This window comes from Brassica rapa, chromosome A09, assembly GCF_000309985.2.
Source record: "Brassica rapa cultivar Chiifu-401-42 chromosome A09, CAAS_Brap_v3.01, whole genome shotgun sequence".
Lineage (NCBI taxonomy): Eukaryota > Viridiplantae > Streptophyta > Magnoliopsida > Brassicales > Brassicaceae > Brassica > Brassica rapa.
In genome coordinates, this window is record NC_024803.2 from 42192059 (window position 1) to 42213543 (window position 21485).

The 21485-nt window shown below is 35.4% G+C and overlaps 4 protein-coding genes and 1 long non-coding RNA gene across 9 annotated transcripts; 4 read left to right on the forward strand and 1 right to left on the reverse strand.

Moving 5' to 3' along the window:
* The first annotated feature begins 205 nt into the window (after window positions 1–205).
* Window positions 206–1724, forward strand: LOC103843048. Its single transcript, XM_009119745.3, has 2 exons — window positions 206–638; window positions 770–1724. The coding sequence occupies exons 1-2, from the start codon at window positions 319–321 to the stop codon at window positions 1590–1592; spliced, it is 1143 nt and encodes a 380-aa protein (XP_009117993.1). The 5' UTR covers window positions 206–318; the 3' UTR covers window positions 1593–1724.
* An 818-nt stretch (window positions 1725–2542) lies between these two features.
* LOC103843049 (trihelix transcription factor GT-1) lies at window positions 2543–5903 on the forward strand. 4 transcript variants are annotated; one of them, XM_009119747.3, is made up of 5 exons: window positions 2548–4200; window positions 4521–4559; window positions 4848–4979; window positions 5131–5361; window positions 5443–5903. In XM_009119747.3, exons 1-5 carry the CDS (start codon window positions 3624–3626, stop codon window positions 5640–5642), a joined length of 1179 nt encoding a protein of 392 aa, XP_009117995.1. In that variant the 5' UTR covers window positions 2548–3623; the 3' UTR covers window positions 5643–5903. The 4 variants fall into 4 exon arrangements, 3 of the variants coding, with proteins under 3 accessions (XP_009117996.1, XP_009117995.1, XP_009117994.1); XR_004450961.1 differs by having other exon boundaries at window positions 3557–4200; window positions 4848–4983; window positions 5443–5850; XM_009119748.3 differs by lacking the exon at window positions 4521–4559 and having other exon boundaries at window positions 2543–4200.
* A 1384-nt stretch (window positions 5904–7287) lies between these two features.
* LOC103843050 (glyceraldehyde-3-phosphate dehydrogenase, cytosolic) lies at window positions 7288–20730 on the forward strand. 2 transcript variants are annotated; one of them, XM_033279028.1, is made up of 11 exons: window positions 7288–7438; window positions 7515–7544; window positions 7638–7738; window positions 7810–7925; window positions 8003–8102; window positions 8213–8359; window positions 8441–8501; window positions 8585–8825; window positions 8900–9117; window positions 16847–16850; window positions 17702–20730. In XM_033279028.1, exons 1-9 carry the CDS (start codon window positions 7435–7437, stop codon window positions 9114–9116), a joined length of 1017 nt encoding a protein of 338 aa, XP_033134919.1. In that variant the 5' UTR covers window positions 7288–7434; the 3' UTR covers window position 9117; window positions 16847–16850; window positions 17702–20730. The 2 variants fall into 2 exon arrangements, with proteins under 2 accessions (XP_033134919.1, XP_009117998.2); XM_009119750.3 differs by lacking the exons at window positions 16847–16850; window positions 17702–20730 and having other exon boundaries at window positions 7289–7438; window positions 8900–9368.
* Window positions 9008–10205, reverse strand: LOC117127951. Its single transcript, XR_004450979.1, has 2 exons — window positions 9960–10205; window positions 9008–9851 (listed from the first exon to the last, which is right to left on the reverse strand). It is a non-coding gene; the product is annotated as an uncharacterized LOC117127951 (long non-coding RNA).
* LOC103843052 lies at window positions 10466–12145 on the forward strand. The gene is made up of 7 exons (XM_009119751.3): window positions 10466–10561; window positions 10655–10698; window positions 10794–10937; window positions 11022–11192; window positions 11284–11409; window positions 11499–11644; window positions 11727–12145. Exons 1-7 carry the CDS (start codon window positions 10541–10543, stop codon window positions 11984–11986), a joined length of 912 nt encoding a protein of 303 aa, XP_009117999.2. The 5' UTR covers window positions 10466–10540; the 3' UTR covers window positions 11987–12145.
* Window positions 20731–21485: the final 755 nt, after the last annotated feature.

Sequence of the window (21485 nt, forward strand, 5' to 3'; positions counted from 1 at the left end):
TCGTTTTCATTTATCACCTCTTGGAAAAGTCTTTAGACAGTACCGCGTAAAACGTTGTTATTAATTATTTATAGGGTGAATTGGTTTAAAACCCTTAAAAAATAAAAATACCTATGATGTGACTAGTTTGTGTTTATGGAGAAAGGTATAACATTGTGGGATTTAAGGTATTTAGTTAATTAGGGTAAAAGTCTAGTGTATGGGGTGCAATTTCTCTTATTTATATTCATTCTTAACATACTCTATATAAATAGATCCAATCACAAGTTATACGAATCACAAAAAAAATAGCTAATCATTCACCAGCTAAAACCAAACATGTATGTTACAAGGCGTTTGTCGGAATATCAAAGAAACAGATCGGAGATAAAGCAACCATTGCCGGAAGGTCCGAACTCCGGTGTACTTATAATTCAAGATGAAGAGTCAAAGCCAACTTGTTGCTTCGGATCTTGCTACGGGTCTGAACTCAAAGGCTTACCGTTCCCACAGAACGCAAAGCTGACTGTGAACTACATCATCGCAGCTAATAACACGACCATCGTTTATCAGGATCCTGTCGTTTTCATTCCGGTTCTTGACCAGCCGTTGTCTTCTAACCGTTACTACGCCATTAAAAGAAGCGGGAAACACTCAGGGTATGTCTTCTAACCGTTACTAGGCCATTGAAAATCTCAAGTGTGAACAGAAACTTAGATGGATATGTCTAATGTTTTGAGCTTATACCTTACAAATACAATATAAAATTATTCACAACTTTTTGGTACAGAGAAGCTTCGGCTAATGCGAAAGAGGAAGACAGAGTCCCTTGCTGCTTTTGCTTCACCCGTGTTCCCGAAGCTAAACCACAACAAGCAGATCCTTATGACATTTACCAGCAATTCGAGATCCATCAACGAAAATCTTTGTCTCGATACTACTTTGCAACATCCGTTGCTCCCGACGGTGTACCACCAGAGTTCCTTAAGAGAAAAGGTTGGACAGTTGAGTACTCGACATCCGAAGACTATGGTCTGAGAGATGATGCAAAAGGGATTAACGCTAAGCTTCGTTCCGAGCTTCCTAGTGATCTGAACATAAGCGTTGCGGTGGGGAACTGGTACGTACCTTTCATATTCGTGAAGGATGGAGACGCAAAGGATCAGCTTAAGAGCTCAACTTATTACAGAATGACTCTTTACCAAAAATGGGAGGAGGTTTACTCTTGTGAAAACGCTGACAAAGAAAACCGCGAGGTTGTACTCAATATGGAAGTGGATCCAGAAGTTGTGAAGCTTGAGGGGCAACTTATCGGAAAAGAGACAATAAGGGTGGATGAAAATGGGGTTGTTTGGTTTGGGGTCGCTAACAAGAGTGTTGGTTTGAGGTCTGTTGTCACTGCGAGGATGAAATGGGAAGAGGAGAGGTTCGGGTGGAAGAGCAAAGCCGTGGTTGAAAGAACAGACAGATTCGATGGAGGTGGTTCGAGTTGGAAGAGCTATAAATGTTATGTGTTGGTGGAGAGTTTTGTATTGAGGAGGATGGATGAAAGTCTGGTCTTGACATTTGAGTTTAAGCATGCTGATAAGTTGAAGAGCAAGTGGGAATCATGAACAGCTTCTTGTATTTAATATTTTGTGTTTGGTACATGTTATTATTCAGATTTATATGAATCAAATAATAAACAAATTGTAACAATGTAACCATCAAGAATCCTGAATGATATCAAAACTCTCTTTTCTCTGTTTGTCGATCTAGACTTTTTCTATCTTCCAAGGACTGAGAATAGGCAGGCTGATGCTTTAGCCAAATATATTTTCAGAAACCTAAACCATGTAATGGGCCAGTCTATAGGCTAAACCCTTATTTCCTTTTAGTAATGCAAATTTCGTTAGACTTAAAAAAAAAAAACCATCAAGAATCCAGTAACAAGCTTCAACAAACAATATTCATATATAAAGAAGGAAAAACAAGGAATGATGTTACATTTTGCATCTATTCAAAGAAGAAGAAACTGAAACTTCTCTCCAATGTAGCAAAAACGAAAATACAAAAACAAAACGTCTCTCTAGAACTAAGATCCTCATGATGCACTCTTTTGCCATTGCATCCCAACTTCTTCCAATTTTTATTTTTTTTTTGCATTGGTGAGAGAGACTATATATTATTAGTCTTATGTTTTTGGCAATTCAATCTTGTTAGCTTCCACAGTGTGGCTCATATAACTTTTTTTTACGGAAGATTGTTCATCCTAAAATTTTTTACTTTTGAAAATTTAAATAGAAAAAGATATTAAGCACTATTGAACCTGTCTGTTTCATTAAAACCGGAAACAAATAATTTGATTGATGAGTCCTATGCCCCACGGTTTTATTGTATCATATGCCTGGTTTGTTGTTGTCTACCTTTTTCCTTATTTGATAGCTAGTCTTTGGTTTTGATATAGTTACGTCTCTAGACAAACAAAAACCTTATAAATATTAAATTAAATTAAATATAAATCATTACTTTTATTTTTTTAAATTAACACGATAAATAGATTTCATTTACACATATTCAACTTTCTAAAAAGTGGACTAGATTCGAATTTGGATGGAAGCTCTCTCTCTACTTTTAGAGAGAGTAGCAATTCTCTCTTCCTCTTATCTCCAGAAAAATCTTTCAGAGGAAGGAGATGTCTTTGGTTTTGATGCTTTCTCTTCTTTTTCTTTAGTTTCTTTTTCAGAGAGAGCGATCTTTGTGTTAGTTCGCCGGAGTTTTGTCCGGTACAAAGTCTCGACCTTTGGGCTCTGACTCTGGGAAGCGGTTGTTTGCTATCACCGGCTTCGCCAGCTTTTGTCTCCGGGAAGTGATAGCTTCTATAGTATTTACTTCGCCGGCTCTCTTCTGGAGTCTTTTCTCCGGGTTTGTGTTTGATCGGCGTTTCATGTGTTTCCTTCGCTCATCCGACTCTTGAGCTTGTCGTCCGATGTCTCTTTCCTTCCCTTCGGCTGGGTTGTTTCATCCTCAAGCTTATTCGTATCAACAAGGATGTCTAATCGTTAATTCAGGAAAATCGATGTTGATTGGCTCGATTGAAGACGGTTGATTTCTCCTCTCTGAAACGTTTGATCCGTCAGTCTAGGCTTAGCAACTTTGATATTGGTGAGAGTTTCTCTGTTTGAGCGGCTTTTCACCGGCTTGTCTCTCCTGTTGGTGGAGCTCCGTCGTGCCTCGTTGCTGGCTCCGGAGGAAGACGGTGATTGGTTATCTTGACGCGTTGATCATGAATCGTTTGTCGACCGAACACGTGGTGGATGACTAATCATCTTTCCTCAACGGTTTCTATTTGCTGTGCTTACGGCCGCAAGTTGTATCTAATAGTTGGGCTTTTTGGGCTCTTATGCTATTTGGGCCTTGTGTTGTGCCCTTAGCTGTTTTGTTTGTTTGGTGTTTGTTGGACATGTTTGTTGACTTTGTTTTCGTTAATAACATCAGTGAAAAAAAAATAAAAAAATTTGAATTTGGATATTTTTAATACTTTAAATAATTGGCATCTTCTACAATAGACTAAAAACCCCCCAAATTAAAAACATTAAAAAGTAAAAACCGAAAAATTGCTGCGGTCGCCACATCTCTTCTATCAGTGCTCCGATAAGACAGCAATGTTCGTTTCCGACAAGCCTCGTCCTATCGATTTCTACAAAGACGATAACACCACCACCGCACGCGACAACATGATCATCGACGTCACCACCAACGCACCAGGAAGAGATCTACATCCCCACCATCATCACCACCATCTCCAGCCGCAACAGATTCTCCTCGGAGAAAGCAGCGGCGAGGACCACGAAGTGAAAGCTCCCAAGAAACGAGCGGAGACATGGGTCCAAGACGAGACTCGCTCCCTGATCATGTTCCGCCGAGGCATGGACGGACTCTTCAACACCTCCAAGTCCAACAAGCACCTCTGGGAGCAGATCTCCGCCAAGATGCGGGAGAAAGGCTTCGATCGGTCTCCGACCATGTGCACCGACAAGTGGAGGAATCTTCTGAAGGAGTTCAAGAAGGCCAAGCATCATGACAGAGGGAATAGATCGGCTAAGATGTCGTATTACAAGGAGATTGAAGAGATTCTTAGGGAGAGGAGCAAGAAAGTGACGGCGACGGGGCAGTACAGCAAGAGCTCTAATGCAACGCCCACTGCTAAAGTTGATTCCTTTATGCAGTTTACTGATAAAGGTATAAGCTTTGGTTGGCTAGAGATTAGGGATGCTCTGTTTCTTAATTTAGAAGTTGATGATACTTCTGGTGCTTAACTTAGGAATGCTCAGTTTCTTGATTTGTTTTGAGGAAATGCAGATGTGATTAGTGTTTATGTTGATAAGATAGGTGGTAGAGTTTGGGTAATGCTTTAGGCTGAGATGATACTAGTTGGAGTGCTATTTTTGAGAGTATGTTTCTTAATATAGCCTCGTTGATTTTGTTAGAAGATGATATTTTTGGTACTTGGTTTAAGTTTCTTTTGTTTAAAAGTGGCAACCTTTTATCTTTCATCGTAGGTTTTGATGATCCGAGCATTTCTTTTGGATCTGTTGAAGGTACTGTTCTTAACATTGACTTTTGTGTGTTAATTATACATTGCTATATTACAAAGAGGATGCACATTACTTCTTGAAAAATATCTCCTTCAGTGAGAAATCCTAGAGGTATTAACTTTGCTTTGTGAGCATTTGGGATTGGAAACAAAGAGTTGCATGTGCAAGAGGAAATGATTTCTCTTTGTTTGGAACACTGTGCCATGGGATTAACATATAGTTTCTCTGTTAGTTGGTTTTAGTTTGGTTTCTAGAGGATGTGTTTTGATAATTTTTGAATCTATGTTTTAGCTAATGGAAGGCCAGCGTTAAACCTTGAAAGGCGTCTTGATCATGATGGTCATCCTCTTGCGATCGCTACAGTTGATGCTGTTGCAGCAAATGGAGTTCCTCCTTGGAATTGGAGAGAGACTCCTGGAAACGGCAAGTATAATAACTTAAAGCCTCAAACATTTATTTTTGAACTTTTCAAACAGTTTTGAGGTTGCGTCACATGGTTTGTTCCTCTGCTTGCTTATTATGTCTTACTCTCTTGTAATTAATTAGAGCTTTTTTATTTATGTTATACAAGCAGGTGGGGATTCTCATGGTCAGCCTTTTGGTGGGAGGGTCATAACTGTTAAATTTGGCGACTATACAAGAAGAATCGGCGTTGATGGTAGCACTGAAGCAATCAAAGACACTATCAGATCCGCTTTTGGGTTAAGAACACGACGGGCTTTTTGGTTAGAGGATGAAGATCAGGTTGTTCGTTGTCTTGATCGAGACATGCCCTTAGGGAACTATCTACTCCATGTAGATGATGGTAAGATTCATCACATTCCCATCTGTTTCTACACCCAAATACGGTTACCGAGTTGTCAATATCCAAAACTTAATTGTACAGGACTAGCTATTAGAGTTTGCCATTATGATGAATCCAACCAGTTACCAGTCCATACAGAAGAGAAAGTCTTCTACACGGAAGAAGACTACCGTGATTTTCTAGCTAGACGGGGATGGACATGTCTGCAATTTGATGGTTTTAGGAACATAGAGAACATGGATGATCTTCAACCAGGTGCTGTGTACAGAGGAGTGAGATGAGAGAATGAGAACTTCTCGTCCAAAACCATCAACAATTTATCTAATCACAAAAACTGTCTACTGTAAATAAATGTTTTATCATTTCCTTTGTACATTTCCGCCTTTTTGTTTCCTACCTAATGAGAAGAACAAAGAATGTACTTGCTCAAATGTAACATAATCAACTTGGATTCAACTTGCATGCTAATAAGACCTCAAATTGTATTTATTTTGTATGTTACACTTTGGAAGGATCATAAGAGAGGTGTAACTTCAATTTCAGTTTGAATGTATCAGTTGTGACCTTAATAATTTCTTGAATTCACGGATACGCAGTTCCACTATTTAGTCAAAATTCAAAGCAAACAAAAGAGTATAACCTATGCAGATCTTTGCATATGTGGTGAGTTAATTGAAATGATTAGTGAATACATAAACCATAAGACCAAACTGGAGTAACATTGGTTCTAAGCAGGTTCACATGGATAAGATTACATTTGTTCAAGTTTGCATCAATCACTTTCTTGTCATGAGGGTTTGCATCAATAATTGCATCTATCTTTTTACGTTCTTTAAGAATCGAATGTCAACATATACCTTGATAGTGATATATTTTTTGTTCTTTTCCATCTTTAGGATTACACACAACATTGTGAACACTTCAAGATAAAGGGATAAGAGACGGACAATGATATGGATTTTAGAAAAACATACGAGAAGTCCACAAAATAAACAACAATTTAAGGAATTGCCACGCTTAATACGTAACATACACTTGACGAGTTATGGTACAATAAAACCATCATTATTAAAGATTTTAAAATTGAATATTTCACAAATATATTGATATTTAATTAGCTTTTAAAAAAAATCAATATAATTTGTATTCTTACTTGAAAGCTTTAATGCCCTCACATACTAATTTTTAATGCCCTCACATACTAATTTAACATGCTAATTCAACTACTAAACTTTGAGCCAGTTGGGTTAAGCTCATTCTAAGTGGTTTTTAGGCGCTTTCTGCCTTTCTGCTTGCCTCCTCTGTTTTGGTTATCACCCTAGAAGCTAAAAATAAGCTAGCAAAACTGTTGTATGATCCGTAAGCTCTCGCATTCGATAGAAAACCTTTTTTGCAAAAATAAAAAAACTCACTTGAAGGTGTTTATCATACGTGTGTCCAACTACATAATTACATGCTATAGTGAGATCTCAACATTCTAGATATGTGATAAACTGTTGACCGCTGATAATTTAAGTTATTCACAGGATGTACATGGATCCATATGAATTCGCGATTAAATAGTTTTATATGCTTTCAACTAACACATAAATAAAATAAAAATAAAATGAGAAAGTTAAGAGGATTAGAAGGAGACTATTGGCAAAAGCCAAGAGTCATACCGTTTGTGTAAAGCCTTTCACGTTCATCTGACCAAACAAAGCTCTCAAAGTGGAGCACTATGTGTCTCAATATGAAGTCACGATTTGATAAATATAGAACACCAAATTATAAAAATATCTTTGTACAGAAAAATTATTCTTATAATTAAGCTTTAAATCCTCGAATATTCGCGATTAGTTCTTAATCCTGGCATAAACCACTGGCCAAAACAGTGGCAAAAAGGGTAAATAATCTTAAAAGTAATGAACAAATCTCATCCGTAACCTTTTTTCCCAAGAACAAATCTCAGCCACACGATCAAAATCTCGATGGCTATATAACCCAAAAGCCTCACCAAACTCTCTCACTCACTAGCTAACTATTTTCACATTCGAGCTTGCTTTCTCTCTCTCGTCATCTCCAATCTCTGAAATGGGTGAGTTTCTTCGCTCTTGTTGATCTAGCTTCGTCGTTGATCGTGTTTTTGATTAGTCTCTTGTTTGTTTGTGTAGCTGACAAGAAGATTAAGATCGGAATCAACGGTGAGTATTGTTTTTGAATCGTCTTATCATAGGTTTTGGTTAGGTTAGATCTGTGGGAGGGAATCTGAGGTTGATGGTGGTGGTTTGGTGAAGGTTTCGGAAGAATCGGGCGTTTGGTGGCGAGAGTGATCCTTCAGAGGAACGATGTTGAGCTCGTCGCTGTTAATGATCCCTTCATCACCACCGAGTACATGGTCAGAGTTTCTTCATTGATGTGCTGATTATGAGTGACTTGGTTTGATTGTATATGTTTATTGTGTTGCAGACGTACATGTTTAAGTACGACAGTGTTCACGGGCAGTGGAAGCACAATGAACTCAAGTTGAAGGATGAGAAGACCCTTCTCTTTGGTGAGAAGCCAGTCACTGTTTTTGGCATCAGGTATACATATAAATCTTTGTGTCTCTCCCTCCTTATGTTATGAAATCATAATTTGTGGTATTTTTTTACATCTGAAGGAACCCTGAGGATATCCCATGGGGTGAGGCTGGAGCTGACTTTGTTGTTGAGTCTACTGGTGTCTTCACTGACAAGGACAAAGCTGCTGCTCACTTGAAGGTTCTGCTTTATAGCTAGTTGCAAGAGTATTAGTAAATATTGGAACCTAACATGCATGTATACTTATTCGATGAAAATCTTTTAACTGAATGAATGATTTGGTGTTTTAGGGTGGGGCCAAGAAGGTTGTTATCTCTGCCCCAAGCAAAGACGCTCCCATGTTTGTTGTTGGTGTCAACGAGCACGAGTACAAGTCCGACCTTGACATTGTCTCCAACGCTAGCTGCACCACTAACTGCCTTGCTCCCCTTGCCAAGGTAAAGAATATCATATCATTCACTGCCTATTACAATAACACTTTCTATTCCTATTTTCGAATATTTGGTTGCTTCTTGTAGGTTATCAACGACAGGTTTGGAATTGTTGAGGGTCTTATGACCACCGTCCACTCTATCACTGGTAAATTTCTCAATCTTCAGTGAATGTTACACCACAAAACTTGTTGCCTGTAAGAGGAAACTCTGACCTAAATGGGGTTTCAGCTACTCAGAAGACAGTTGATGGTCCATCAATGAAGGACTGGAGAGGTGGAAGAGCCGCTTCCTTCAACATCATCCCCAGCAGCACCGGAGCTGCCAAGGCTGTCGGAAAAGTGCTTCCACAGCTCAACGGAAAGTTGACCGGAATGTCCTTCCGTGTTCCCACCGTTGATGTCTCAGTTGTTGACCTCACGGTTAGACTCGAGAAAGCCGCAACCTACGACGATATCAAGAAGGCTATCAAGTAAGCTTTCTTCGGTTCCACTTCACTCTTTTGTAAGATTAACTCTTTAACTGATTGGATTGTTACCAACACAGGGAGGAATCTGAGGGAAAGCTAAAGGGAATCCTTGGTTACACAGAGGATGATGTTGTCTCAACTGACTTCGTTGGTGATAGCAGGTCGAGCATTTTTGACGCAAAGGCTGGAATCGCATTGAGTGACAACTTCGTGAAACTTGTGTCGTGGTACGACAACGAATGGGGTTACAGTACCCGTGTGGTCGACTTGATCATCCACATGTCCAAAGCCTAAATCGCCGTAAGAGAAAAGATGACCTCGATCTCAAATGATGTAATGATGTCTTAAATTTGTCCCTTTTTCGAATAAAGTTTTATCTGGCCTTGATGGTGGTAAGTTTGTAGACCGTTGGTTTTTTTTTACTGAAAGCCTTTTGTTTGGTCTTTGATATAATGAGTTACTCTAAATGTTTTCAATTCCATGTGTTTGCACAACGAAGAGTTCTTCTCTCTTCTCATATCCAATGAATCAATCAATAAATTCATCTGTAAAATGATTTTAAAACAATGCTAACATAAGTATGAATCAACTGAATGAACGATTACATACTTATGTTAGTATGGTACGCTTCTCTATTATTTCTGATTAAAAAGACGCGACGCGATAATTTCAGTTAACCGTTTTCTCCAAAACTATCATTTCTCTTCTCAAGTTGTGAAATACAAGAAATTTACACCAAAGAAACAGGTAAAATGTCTTAAAGATATCTCGAGAACTAATACATGACAGGCTAACTACTAACGTGAGTGCACAATAAATTGCTAACTAAAAAACTTGCTTATTGATTTAGCCAACCAAGTTCACATATTAATGATTACTGAGCTAGAAAAGAAAAAAGGCTACGTTGCATCATAAGTTAATACCACAAATTAAAGAGCATATGTCTTCTCCAAAGAGAAGAGATTTTTACTTGGCAGTGTTCTGCTTCTTAGCCAAGCGCTTCTCCTCTGCCAAGCGATCCAATAAAACCTAAAACAAAAAAAAACATACGAATTAAATTCAAAGTTTTTTTTTTTGTAACAATTCAAAGTTTAATTTTACTTTGTCAAAAAAGAATCAAGAATCAAATTTACGTACACGGGACAGTGTAGCCACACTTAAGATTTTTTTTTAGGCAATGGGAAAACCCGAGTAAACTACAATAGTAGTCAAGCCTTCCACATGACCTCCACTAAGTTCCAGCGCCTTCGTCTCTACATCGGCATGTCCAAAGATATAAATGCGAGCTGTGCTGTAAAAAATTCAGAACAAATCTTTCCTGGGTTGGGTTCTTACAGGGTGGATATTTCAAGTATTTAGATACTGAAATGAACTAAAAAAAGTATCCAACTTTGAAACGATGAAACTCAATCCCTAGATCCCAACTATACAGAGTAACTTTGTGAACATAACGAAACACATGGTTGTCAATTTAGATGATTGACCCATAAATCTTTTTTATTTAGAGTTATTTTGGGGAAAACCCATATAAGTATATAACTAAACTAACAAACACTTGATTGTTACATGAGTGAACAGGCCTAGTCCAGGCCTAAACTAAAGGCAAGACCCAACGAGAAGGAAATTTACGGCCCCAAACCAGATAACTAATAAAAGATTCCATGAAGATTAAACCCTAGAACCGGAAGAAAATCTTATTGCATCTCCAAAACCTAACCATGCAGGAATCCGCCATCAAAGTCATTCTTCTTCGATCCTTATCGCTTTCACAAGTAATGGTTTCTTCTTAGTAGAATTTACTTAATAGATCTTTTGTACCTTAGGGTCTGTAGATTCTGGAATCGAAGGATAGTGATGCAGAGATTCGAGAAAGCAGGTTCGTTTCTTTCTGAGATTTGTATCTGTAATTAGATAGATCATGTGTTCTTGTCTCACGGTAATTAATTAATTAATATCCTTTGCAATATATAGCATTAGCAGGATTGCGGTGGAGGGATACGACACCTCTCTTCGTAGGGAAGATGTCGATGATGCTTTGAGAGAACACTTCGCTTCATGTGGAAACATAATACATGTGTATGTTCCCATAGACGAGAATAGTGGTACCCTCTGCAGGTTTGTGGCTTCTTCCTCCAGCTTGATCGCTCAAATTAACTGCTGCTTAACTATAAAATCTACTTGTTTTCTTGTGTTTTACAGATATGCCTTAATTTATGTTAATGAAGAAGATGAAGAAAAGGCGCTGAGGCTTAATGGAAGTGACATGGGAGGACGGATTTTACAAATTCAGTCTTACGCGTTTCACCAAAATCACCTTAATGAGGTCTTGGACCAGATGAAAGAAGGCCGACTCTATCGGCCACAACACACGTAAATTGCTCTTTTCATTTTTTGTCTATTTATTTTTTATTAGAGATTTGTGCCTGGTTATGTTGATAATATGATACTCCTGCAATATTAGGATCATGGTTACGGGTTGTGACAATTTCCTTCCTGTCAATGTTATCGAGAAGGAGCTAGAGAAATATTTCTCTGCAATCGGCTCTTTTGTTTACCGAGACGAAACCGCTTCTGGTGCTATCATAACGTTTGTTTCTTCTTCCTCCCACCAGTTTGCTTGTTACTATTTTTTTTTTTGCTAACTAAAGAAGCTTGTTTTGAGTTTTTTTTTTACAGCCCAGCCAGAGTTTATGTCCGTGGACAAGAGGGTGTAGAAAAGGCGCTGGAACGTAGTGGACGTTCTGTAGGAGGTTTGAATTTTGCAGTTACTGTGGTTGATCCACTTCCAAAAATAACACCCACGATTGGCTACATGCACCCACGTACGTAAATTTGATTCTTTGATTCTTTTTGGTTTTTTTTCAACTGAGTAAAACCTTTCATTTATTCGTCTGTTTGTTTCAGATAACTTTACTGTCGTGCCAAAGGAGCTGATAGAAAATCCAAATATATATTACGTCTTTGAGGAAAATCATAAGAAGAAGACTGAGACTACGGCGGGAAATCAGCAGAAGAAAAAGAGCAAGACTACGGAGAGAAATCAGAAGAAGAAGAATAAGAAGAAGGAGAAGAAGAGCAAGACCAGGGAGGCATACCAGATGAAGAAGAAGAGTGAGACTAGGGAGGGAAATCAGAAGATGAAGGGAGTAGAAATCTCTTTCTGAGGGGAAGAAGACATGCTTTTTATGATATTAACTTGTGTCCCTTCTTTTCTTTTTTTTTATAACTTCCATCTTATTATTAATACAAATTCGAAGATACATAATCTTTATGTAAGTGATTTGTTACAAATTTTGGAATATAATAGTAAGATTGAAAATAAATATTTGCCGGTAGATATGCTTTCGCTAGCCCATCAGCCACCATATTATTTTGTCGTCGAGTCCACATCAAGTCTACTTCCCCAAGCTTATTAATCCACCATCTTATTTCACGTACCCAGTTGTATAAACCAAACTGCAAAGCTTTTGACTTGAGTATATCTATCAATCTTCTTATTATCTCCTTCAAAGATCACTCTTGTATAACCTTGACACCAACAGAATTGTATAGCCATAAGTAGAGCTTGAAATTCTGCTTCCAATGCTGAATAAACTATTTTCCCTTCTGCATGACCTGTAGTAACAAAAATTCCATTTGAATCTCTTACTACCCATCCTCCTTCTTTTCTTTTGTCTGGATATTGAATGTGTTATGTCGTTTTTGTGTGGATGTTTAGCAACTCAAGACCGATCAAAATCCACATTCCAGAAATTTATTCACAGCTATCCCTGTAATGGGTCAAAATCCAATCTCAAACATAGTCCATCTGCTCTATCAACCTCTGTAATTCCTCTTTTGTCGTTACTCGGGGTTTTCATATTTTACAGATATGAAACATAAATAAATTATATCACATTATTGTTTAAATTATAGCTAATGTACCAAAAATTGTATGATTATTTTTCTTTATGAAAATATTATTCATTAATTATTAATTAATTAAATTTTGTAGTTTCTATAAAAAAAATCAGAATTCGCTTTTTTCTTTTAAAAACTCACAAAAGTTGGTTTTTGGTTTTTCTTCATAAATTGGTTAAATTTTCCAAAAACTAGTTTCCTTAAATTTTAGAAAATCTATTTATTAGAAATCTTGATTGGCAAATCAAATGGTTTCTACAAAAACAAAAACTAGAAACTAAAACTTGATTAGATGAAAAATGGTTTTTGCAAGTTGAAGACACCAAGTTGACATCATCATGCTTTTTATCGTACGTACAACCTAAGACCATGACCTTGATATACATGTGTATAAAATATTACAGGGTACTTTCTTATGTAATGAAAGGTGCACATGGTAATCACCTAGTGAATGTGAAATGGAGCCGTTTCTAGGAGGTTAGAAGGCTATAACCTCCAACTTCACTCATGAAATACCAGCCAAGTTCACGGCTAAAATGAACCCAATATGAGAACATTAACACCACGAGAAAATGCAACTGTGTTAGATCTGCTGACTCGGTTTACATAAATTTTCAAGTGGTTCAAGACATCAAGTTCACCATCAGAAAATTAAATCCAACAGATACTAACAATGAGTAGTTCAACACTAGTCATTTTAGGGGCGTTAATCTTTTCCTCGCTCGGACTCGGACTAGTGGGTTATAAATTCTTTTTATTTTAAAAAGAGATTCCTACAACTATCTTGCTGACCCACAAGTCTGAGCTTCATGTTACTCTTTTTAAGAGATATGTCAGATCGAGGGCGTCCCAAATTGATTGAAGGGGATGAGAGTTTATCATTCTTAAAAATAAATATTTCGATCAAATCACACATCGCAGTATACTAGACCTTCTAATTCTTTAAGATGTTTACTAAAAGATTCGCAATATAACTAGGAATACGTTTCAAATACCATACATGAGTTACAAGACATGTCAGTTTTATGTATCCCATTTGATATCTTCGTATCCGAGAATCAACAAATTCAACTCCACATTGTTCACAAAATTTCGAGTTTGAGCAATCTCATGTAAATACCATGGAATAAGGTTTTAGCTTATTCATGGGGATTCTGTAAATATTTCATTCCAAAAATAAAAAAAAATAGTTTTTTTTTGGGAGATTGGATGCAATTACTAACATGTGCATTCTTTTTTATTTTAATAATAATAAAAATTAATAAAAAAAACATATGTTTTATTACCTACTTCAATTCAATGATATTCTAAATATTCTATTCAAAATAGGTAAAAATCCATCTTTTTCTGCAAATGTTATTTTGAACAATGAAATACAAATACATGAAAAAGTAAAGTGGTTAGAAAAAAGTGCTACTATATCATAAACATTTAGTTTTTTGCTTATACTCTCATAAAGTCCGTATGTCTAGTCTTAGTTAAATCTAGTTAATCGAGTATGTATAAGTTTTTTCGAGTCTTGCATATGTTTAGATTATTTCTATTCATGTGGGGGATTGGTGAAACTATTTTTTACAATCCTATTGGACTGAGTAAAAATTAAGTATATATAGAATTTTACAAGCCAATTGGGCTGAGTAAAAAATCTAATCTAATGTGAAGTAAATGTTGTATTTTATATGGAGAAAATCCATTATATTTGGAAGCCCATGAGCTGAGTAAAATGATTGGAAAAGCCTTTTACTAAGTTGATGGCTAAGTTAAATATATATTTGGTGACAAATGGCTTAAACTAAGTAAACTTGGTGACTAATCTAACTTAGTGACCAAGCTATGCAACTTATTGAAAAGTGGCTATTACTAAAGATCACTTAGTGCCTAACTATGGTGACTTAGTAACAAATGTTAAAAGCTTAAGCAAACTCAATGACACATGTCAAGTTGCTTTATGACTAAGCTTTGTGAATCTCTCATATAAATAGATATTTTACCTCTCCATTAAACGGACTCACTCATAAGTGAACACACACTCATACAATTGAGTACTCTCATATCATACAAAGTTCCAGGAATACCTCTAAGTCTTTCAAAGTAAGTTTCGAGAGTATAGCGTGGTTGTTATGTTCGTAGATTTTGTTTTGGATGATGCAAAACAGTCTCACGTGGTTTTATCCTGGGATTCAAAAATCGTACATAACCGTCTCACCTAGTGACGATTTATTGAGTTAAGGAAAGTTATCAAATCACAACTCCACGTATTCGTCTATTTTCACATCAGTTTTTTAAATGTTTTACCGTTTTATATTATCGTTATCATCACATTTTGTTTCGTAATTTTCAATCTGGATTCACGCGTCCTAACAATATGAACATAAAAACTGAGTAGAAATTGGTTTAAAACTTTGAGTGAAATTGGTCCTGAAAGGTATGGAGTATTAAATGTCGTTTTGGAAATTGTGAACTGATAGATATCGATAGTTGGACCTTATGATCTCATAAACGTGTAAGTGTTGTAAGGATTTATGGCTTAACAACAACAAAAGGAAAAATAACATATCTCTCGTCTAGCAAAGTCCTTAGATGTTGCAAATTGATTTTTCATGTTATACAAAACTGATTTTCTTCAGAACAAGATTGGCGAATTTCTTAAAAAGCTAAGCGACCCGAATTGTGTGGTCAATTCAGATATAGGAACATGAATCAGGATACCATTTCTAAATCAAATTTGAATGTTTTTACATCCACAGCAACTTGAAATAAGAAAATGAAAGGAAGAGAAAAATTACCAAGTAAGTGGATACATCTAATGAAACTCATTTGAAGCAAGTGATGATGGTGTTGGTTTCTCAGTTAATTTCATTTGAATATTTGGAAAAAGAGCTCATGAACTTTATTTGAATATTTGAAAAAAAAAGTTCATCCGTAGACTGCATTAAATTAATCCGGAATCTTAAGTATGGAACACTCCTAAAGTAAGTGATAAGTTGTTCTTTTTCAAGTTTTGTAATCATTTACTTCAGTGTTGACAAAAAGAAATTGCAAATCTAACAATACTAAAAGCAGCATATCAAGCCCTCTAAGCATGTCCACATCAGATTGAAAATTCAGACCAATCAGAGAGCTTATAACCGCCATGTCAACACCGCTTTTAGAGATAACGAGTGAAAATAGGCCTTTTCTGTGGGCTTCAAAATTTGGCTATAGCCCAGAATCCAACATCACGCCTAACTCTATGTTCAGTCGGGAGCGTCTTCGAACTCCGCCTGTTGCGCTTCGTCTTCACTGATCGTCTGATCCGTTCCTCTGTAATCACCGTACTTCATCAATCAACGATGTCTTTACTCTTTCATTTATTTTTTCATTTCATCTCCCGCTGATTCTTCTCCTGTATAAATCTAACGAAAAACCAAGTAAGCACATCAATGGCAACCAAAGCGGCTTAATCCACCAGAAAGGTTCCAATGGCTCAGTTCTTCAATGAAGTTTCCCCTGGCTTGGCGGATCAACATTCACATGCTTTTACTCCCAGTTTATGTAACTTGTGTGTTTCTGACACGGACATTAATCAAATTCTCAAGGTTTCCGGACGAGGATGCAGTAGAGATTCCAATGGCTTTCATAGTGAGAAAACCAGGAAGCAATCTCAACGAAGCACAAGTCATTGACTTTGTAGCTAAACAAGTAATGTTGCTTTAGTTCTCTGTGTGGTCTTTGGTGAAGACATAAGAATTTAGTTTGGTCTTAAGATTTAACGTTATGTTTTGCTTATGTAGGTTGCTCCGTATAAGAAAGTAAGAAGAGTTGCTTTCATAAACGCGATTACCCTGCTGGCAAAATTCTGCGTCGGGAGCTTACTAAAATCGCCGTAAATGGCAACGCCTCTAAGCTTTGAGATAACCGGCCGGCTTATATATGATTCCATCGGTTCTCAGTGAAATATGGACCCGGTTTGGAAGAAATTCTCCATTTACCGCTTCAATTTTATCCCATACATATCTCTGTAGTTTCTTGCATTTTATTTCTTGGTCTTTTTGCAGCAGTTGGAGAGATTCAAGTCAATATTTTTGTGGAAAGATTACAATAGCTGTAGTGATCTATTGTCAGCTTAAAGTATGTACTCTTTACACTCTGCTTTGATTCAATTTCACTTTCCATATTTTGTTTGAGGAGGAAAAAATATTGATGGTCAGTCTCGCCAGAGGTTGATTTTATGAGACTGAGATCATTTAGGTTATCAATGTGTTGAAGATCTTTTACTTTTTGATTGTTATTGCGTGTAGAGCCTGTCAGAACTGGTTTAGATTGAAATGTTCTGATGTGTGCTGCTCGCTTTGCTATGTTCTTTCAGGTTCTTTTTACCAAATTCAGAAGTTTTCTTTCATTGGTTGAGAATACACTCGGGAGCTGACCCTTGCAAGTAAGTTTCTATTATTGGCTCTATTTTATATATCGTGTGTTGTCAAGTTAATTTTTTTTTTGTTTTGCCTATCAATCACATATAAATTTTCTCTTCTCATGAAGACATGGGATTACATACTTAATTTTGGTCTACTTCTCTAAAGCTCACAAGACCAGAATTGTATCAGGCTTTGGTATCTATGACTATCTGGATAGGTCTCTAGACGACTTGAACTGGTAGTTTGCAGGCAAGTGGATCAATTATACGAGGGTTTCGGATCTAAAACTGGGGGCAGCGTAAAAAGCTTCTTTGAAGATTGAAGTACTCTGTTCTGCATGCTAACAGAGTGTTTTTCTTAAGGTTGTGAGATGTCTCTTAGAGCATGCGTCAGCCATAGCTAAAGCATCCTTGATGTCCAAGTGTGTTGTTGTCGAATTCAAGGAGCCTGAAACAGCAGCTCCTGCTGGTAACCTTTCTTACTTTTCTATTTGAATCTTCAAAATAACCGGAAAATCGGTAACATTTTTTCTTATATCTCTGTTGAGTTGCATGTTATGCCTTATAAGTTAGCAATGAGAACAGAGTGATGTTTGAGGAAGCAAAAGCCACAACCAAGTTATGTATTTCCTGATCTGGAACATCTTTTATGCTATGCAATATGTTTCTCCGATTACATGATCATATAAATTTGTTTTTGTCTTGTGTGAAACAAGAGCAGATAAATCTTTAAATATGAACATGTTTTTTTTTTAGAATTGAATATGAACATGTTACCAACGCCTTATTCCTTTTTTTAGTTCTTACAGCACGTGATGGTGGACCGAAATATTTACATTATTTGCAGTGTGGAATAATCAACAGATTTTAGTGATACAGCAATTGGTTTTGCACATAAAGAAAGCATTCATGATGTATTTGTGTTTATTTTTAAGAAGACGTCTTAAAGTGGACTTTAATCAAATATGCCAAGAGAAAATAGAAAGTGATCTTCCAAGAGATTTAAGGGTGTAAGGTTCAGTTTTGTGAAGTGATTTATGAAATTAATTCCAAGGATCGTGCGGAAGCTTAACAAGAAGAGGAACCACGGCCTTCTCTCAACGCCCATATCCAAGATATTCAACTCATGCTCTAGAAGATAGGAGATCACAAGGTAGCCTTCAAGCTAGAGAGGGGAATAGAGTGACAGACAAAATTGCAAAAGAATATCTCTTTTGAGAATAATGCCCCTATATTGTATTTTGTTGCCAAGTTGGTTAAATGTCTTAGTGGAGATGATAGTGTGTAAAACTATTCGGTTAATAAAAAAGTAGGAAAGTTGAGCCAAATAAAAGAAAGGGATTAGTGTTAGTTTTGATGATAGTTATGCCAAGTTGAAACAATACTTTTGTTTTGGTGTATTCTTCGCATCTTTTTTTTTTCAAGTAAGCAAGTCATGCATATGACAAACTACCATCAGTTTAACAGTTTAGTAAGAAAATAATCTTGCAAATTAAATAATTTAATTTATCTACCTATATCACAGTTACAGTATTGTGATGTTACATCATTTTAAAAGTGGTGATATGTGAAACAAATGAAACCCATAGAAAATAAATATTTGTTACAGCATATTGTAAATCAATGCATTTCAAAATTTAAATTAACTTTAAAAGTGACTTAAATTACTGATTGTAGAGAAGGCTTACATACAAGAAAAGAGCAAAAATACAAAAGTTAGTTTTTCATGCTCAAAAATAAAAATTAGTTTTCTATAAGCTGATCAAGTCATCTAAAAATATATTAATTTCATCATAATTAAATATGAACAACATAAATATTTCACACCAAAAGCTATACTTTTATAGCAAAAGGCAAAAACATGTCATGAAATTATCATCCAAACTTCTTCCCTTCCCCTAAGACTTTTTCATAAGCTAAGAAAACGAAAAAACGTTGACAACATGAATGAAAAGTTTATGCACGACAAAAAACAGAACTTTTTTGCTTGGATGGGAAAATATGATTTCATGTATATGACGTAAAATTAATATTGTGGTTTTAGTGAGAAAATCTAATTTTGCAGTTTTATCGGAACAATCCGATTTTGCGGATTTAACTGAATAATCAGATTTTGCGGTTTTAGCAGAAAAATCCAAGATATTGTGGGTTTTGCAGGAAAACGCAATTTTCATTTTTAGCGAAAAAATTCAATTTTACGATTTTAGCGAAAATCAGTTTTGCGGTTTTGGCGAAAAAATTCAGTTTCAAAGTTTTCACAGAAAATTATATTTCCAGTTTTGGCTGTAAATTTGCTTTTTGTGGTGGAAAAAAATGATTTCATAGTTTTGATGGGAAAAAAAATGATTTTCTCGGTTTTGGTAAAAATATTCGATTTTGCGGTTTTGACGGAAAAATTAAATTTTCTGTTTTAGTGGGCAGGAAATTTTGTGTTTACGGTTTTGGCAGGAAGATTCAATTTCACGGCTTTTGCGGAAGTTTTAATTTTGTGATTTTGGTGGGAAATTTTGCTCTTGCGGTTTTGACGAGAAAAAGTCAATTTTGTGATTTTGGCGGTAAATTTCAATTTTGTGGTTTTGGCGGTAAATTTAAATTTTTTTCGATTTTATTGAGAAAACGCAATTTGCAGTTTTAGAGGGTAAATCTGATTTGTTGTTTTAGAGGGAAATCCGATTTGCGGTTTAGAGGGAAATTTCAATTTTACGGGTTTGCCAAAAAAAATGACTTTGAGGTTTAAAAAAAACAAACTAAAACCTCATTTTCCATTATCATTTATCAATCTTTAAATATTTTTATAATATTTTTTCAAATAATTTTTCTTCCAAATAGTCTTACATTAAAAATAAATATTAAAAGCAGAAGATCATATATCATTTTAAATTGGTCAAAACAAGTTAAATGAGTCACTGTAAAATTTGAGGGTCTAAATGAAAACTTCTAATAGATCTATTTTAGAATTAATCTAACGGTATAGTTTTTGATTGTGGTGAATCTTAAATAGGGTGAGTTTTCTCATTTTAACATTCCTATACTCCGATGTAAAGAACATTACCATTTCATTATTTTGGTTTGACATTAGAAGTTCGGTGGTTCATATAAATCTAACACCATCTTATGTTATTAAAGGTTTCGGATATTAGTAAATTAATAAAATGTAGCAATCAATAATGTGAGTTTATTATAGTATATATATATATTCAGATACCAATTATAAAGTAAATTAAATTTAATTAAAATATATAGAAAATAACTCGGGCGTAGCCCGGAAAAATCTCTAGTATATATAATATTATACTCAGGATACTAACATATAGTTTGCGTGAACAATAATGAAACATTAATACGTTACAAAACTAGAGATCAGAAAAAGAGAGAGAGAGAGAGATCAAACATATGATCTCAAGTTGTAGCATATTTATCGGCTAATAAACTGTTCTTTGAGGTGGTTGATAAAAAGGTTGTTACTTGGACTTAGTCTCTGCTGGGCGGGGGGTTTTAAATCTGATCCGTCTTAGGTTATTAAAGATCAACACAAATACAAGCATAAAACATTTAAGTATCCAGACAAGAAAAGAAGGGTCGCATGTTGTCAAAAAAAAAAAAAAAAGAAGGGTCGCATTGCACACAAGTTATATCACAAAAAGCATATGTATTCTCCTCAGAAAGAGATTTCTACTCCCTTCTTCTTCTGATTTCCCTCCTTGGTCTTGCTTTCTTATTCTCATTTTTACTTTGTAGATTAAGAGTTAAAAGTTGTTGAAATCGGATGATATTGATACTTGTAAATACATTAAATTGGAACAAAAAAGTAAAAGAGAAACATAAAATATTGCTAAAAACTAATTTATTTTAGATAATATTAATACTCGTGAATATATTCAATATGAATAAGAAAGAATTGTACGAAAAAGATATAAAAACAACAACAACCATCTTTAATTACACAAAAAAAAATGGAAAATATTTGAAAATATTTGAAAATTTTGAAGGTTCCGGATCAAACTTACCTTACTATTAGTGTTGTTATAATACTTAAATTTATGTAATTTCATGTAATTTTAAATACTTTTTGTTAAGTTTCTTTTGTATATTATTGTTGTCCAAATCTAGTTTAACATATTTTAAAGTTTTATTTAATTTTATGTGTAAAATTTAAAATCTGTAAAAAAAAATTAAAATATTTATGAGATATAATTTTTTAAAGATTAAAATAATAAACGAGAAAATATTTATGAATCATACATGTGATGTGTGATTGTAGGGACCAAAATACAAAGAAAAATATAAAACTTTAAATTTGAAGTTTTGAATAGTGAAACTTCAAATATAAAATTTCACTATTTGAAGTTTCGAACTTTCTTTTTGGA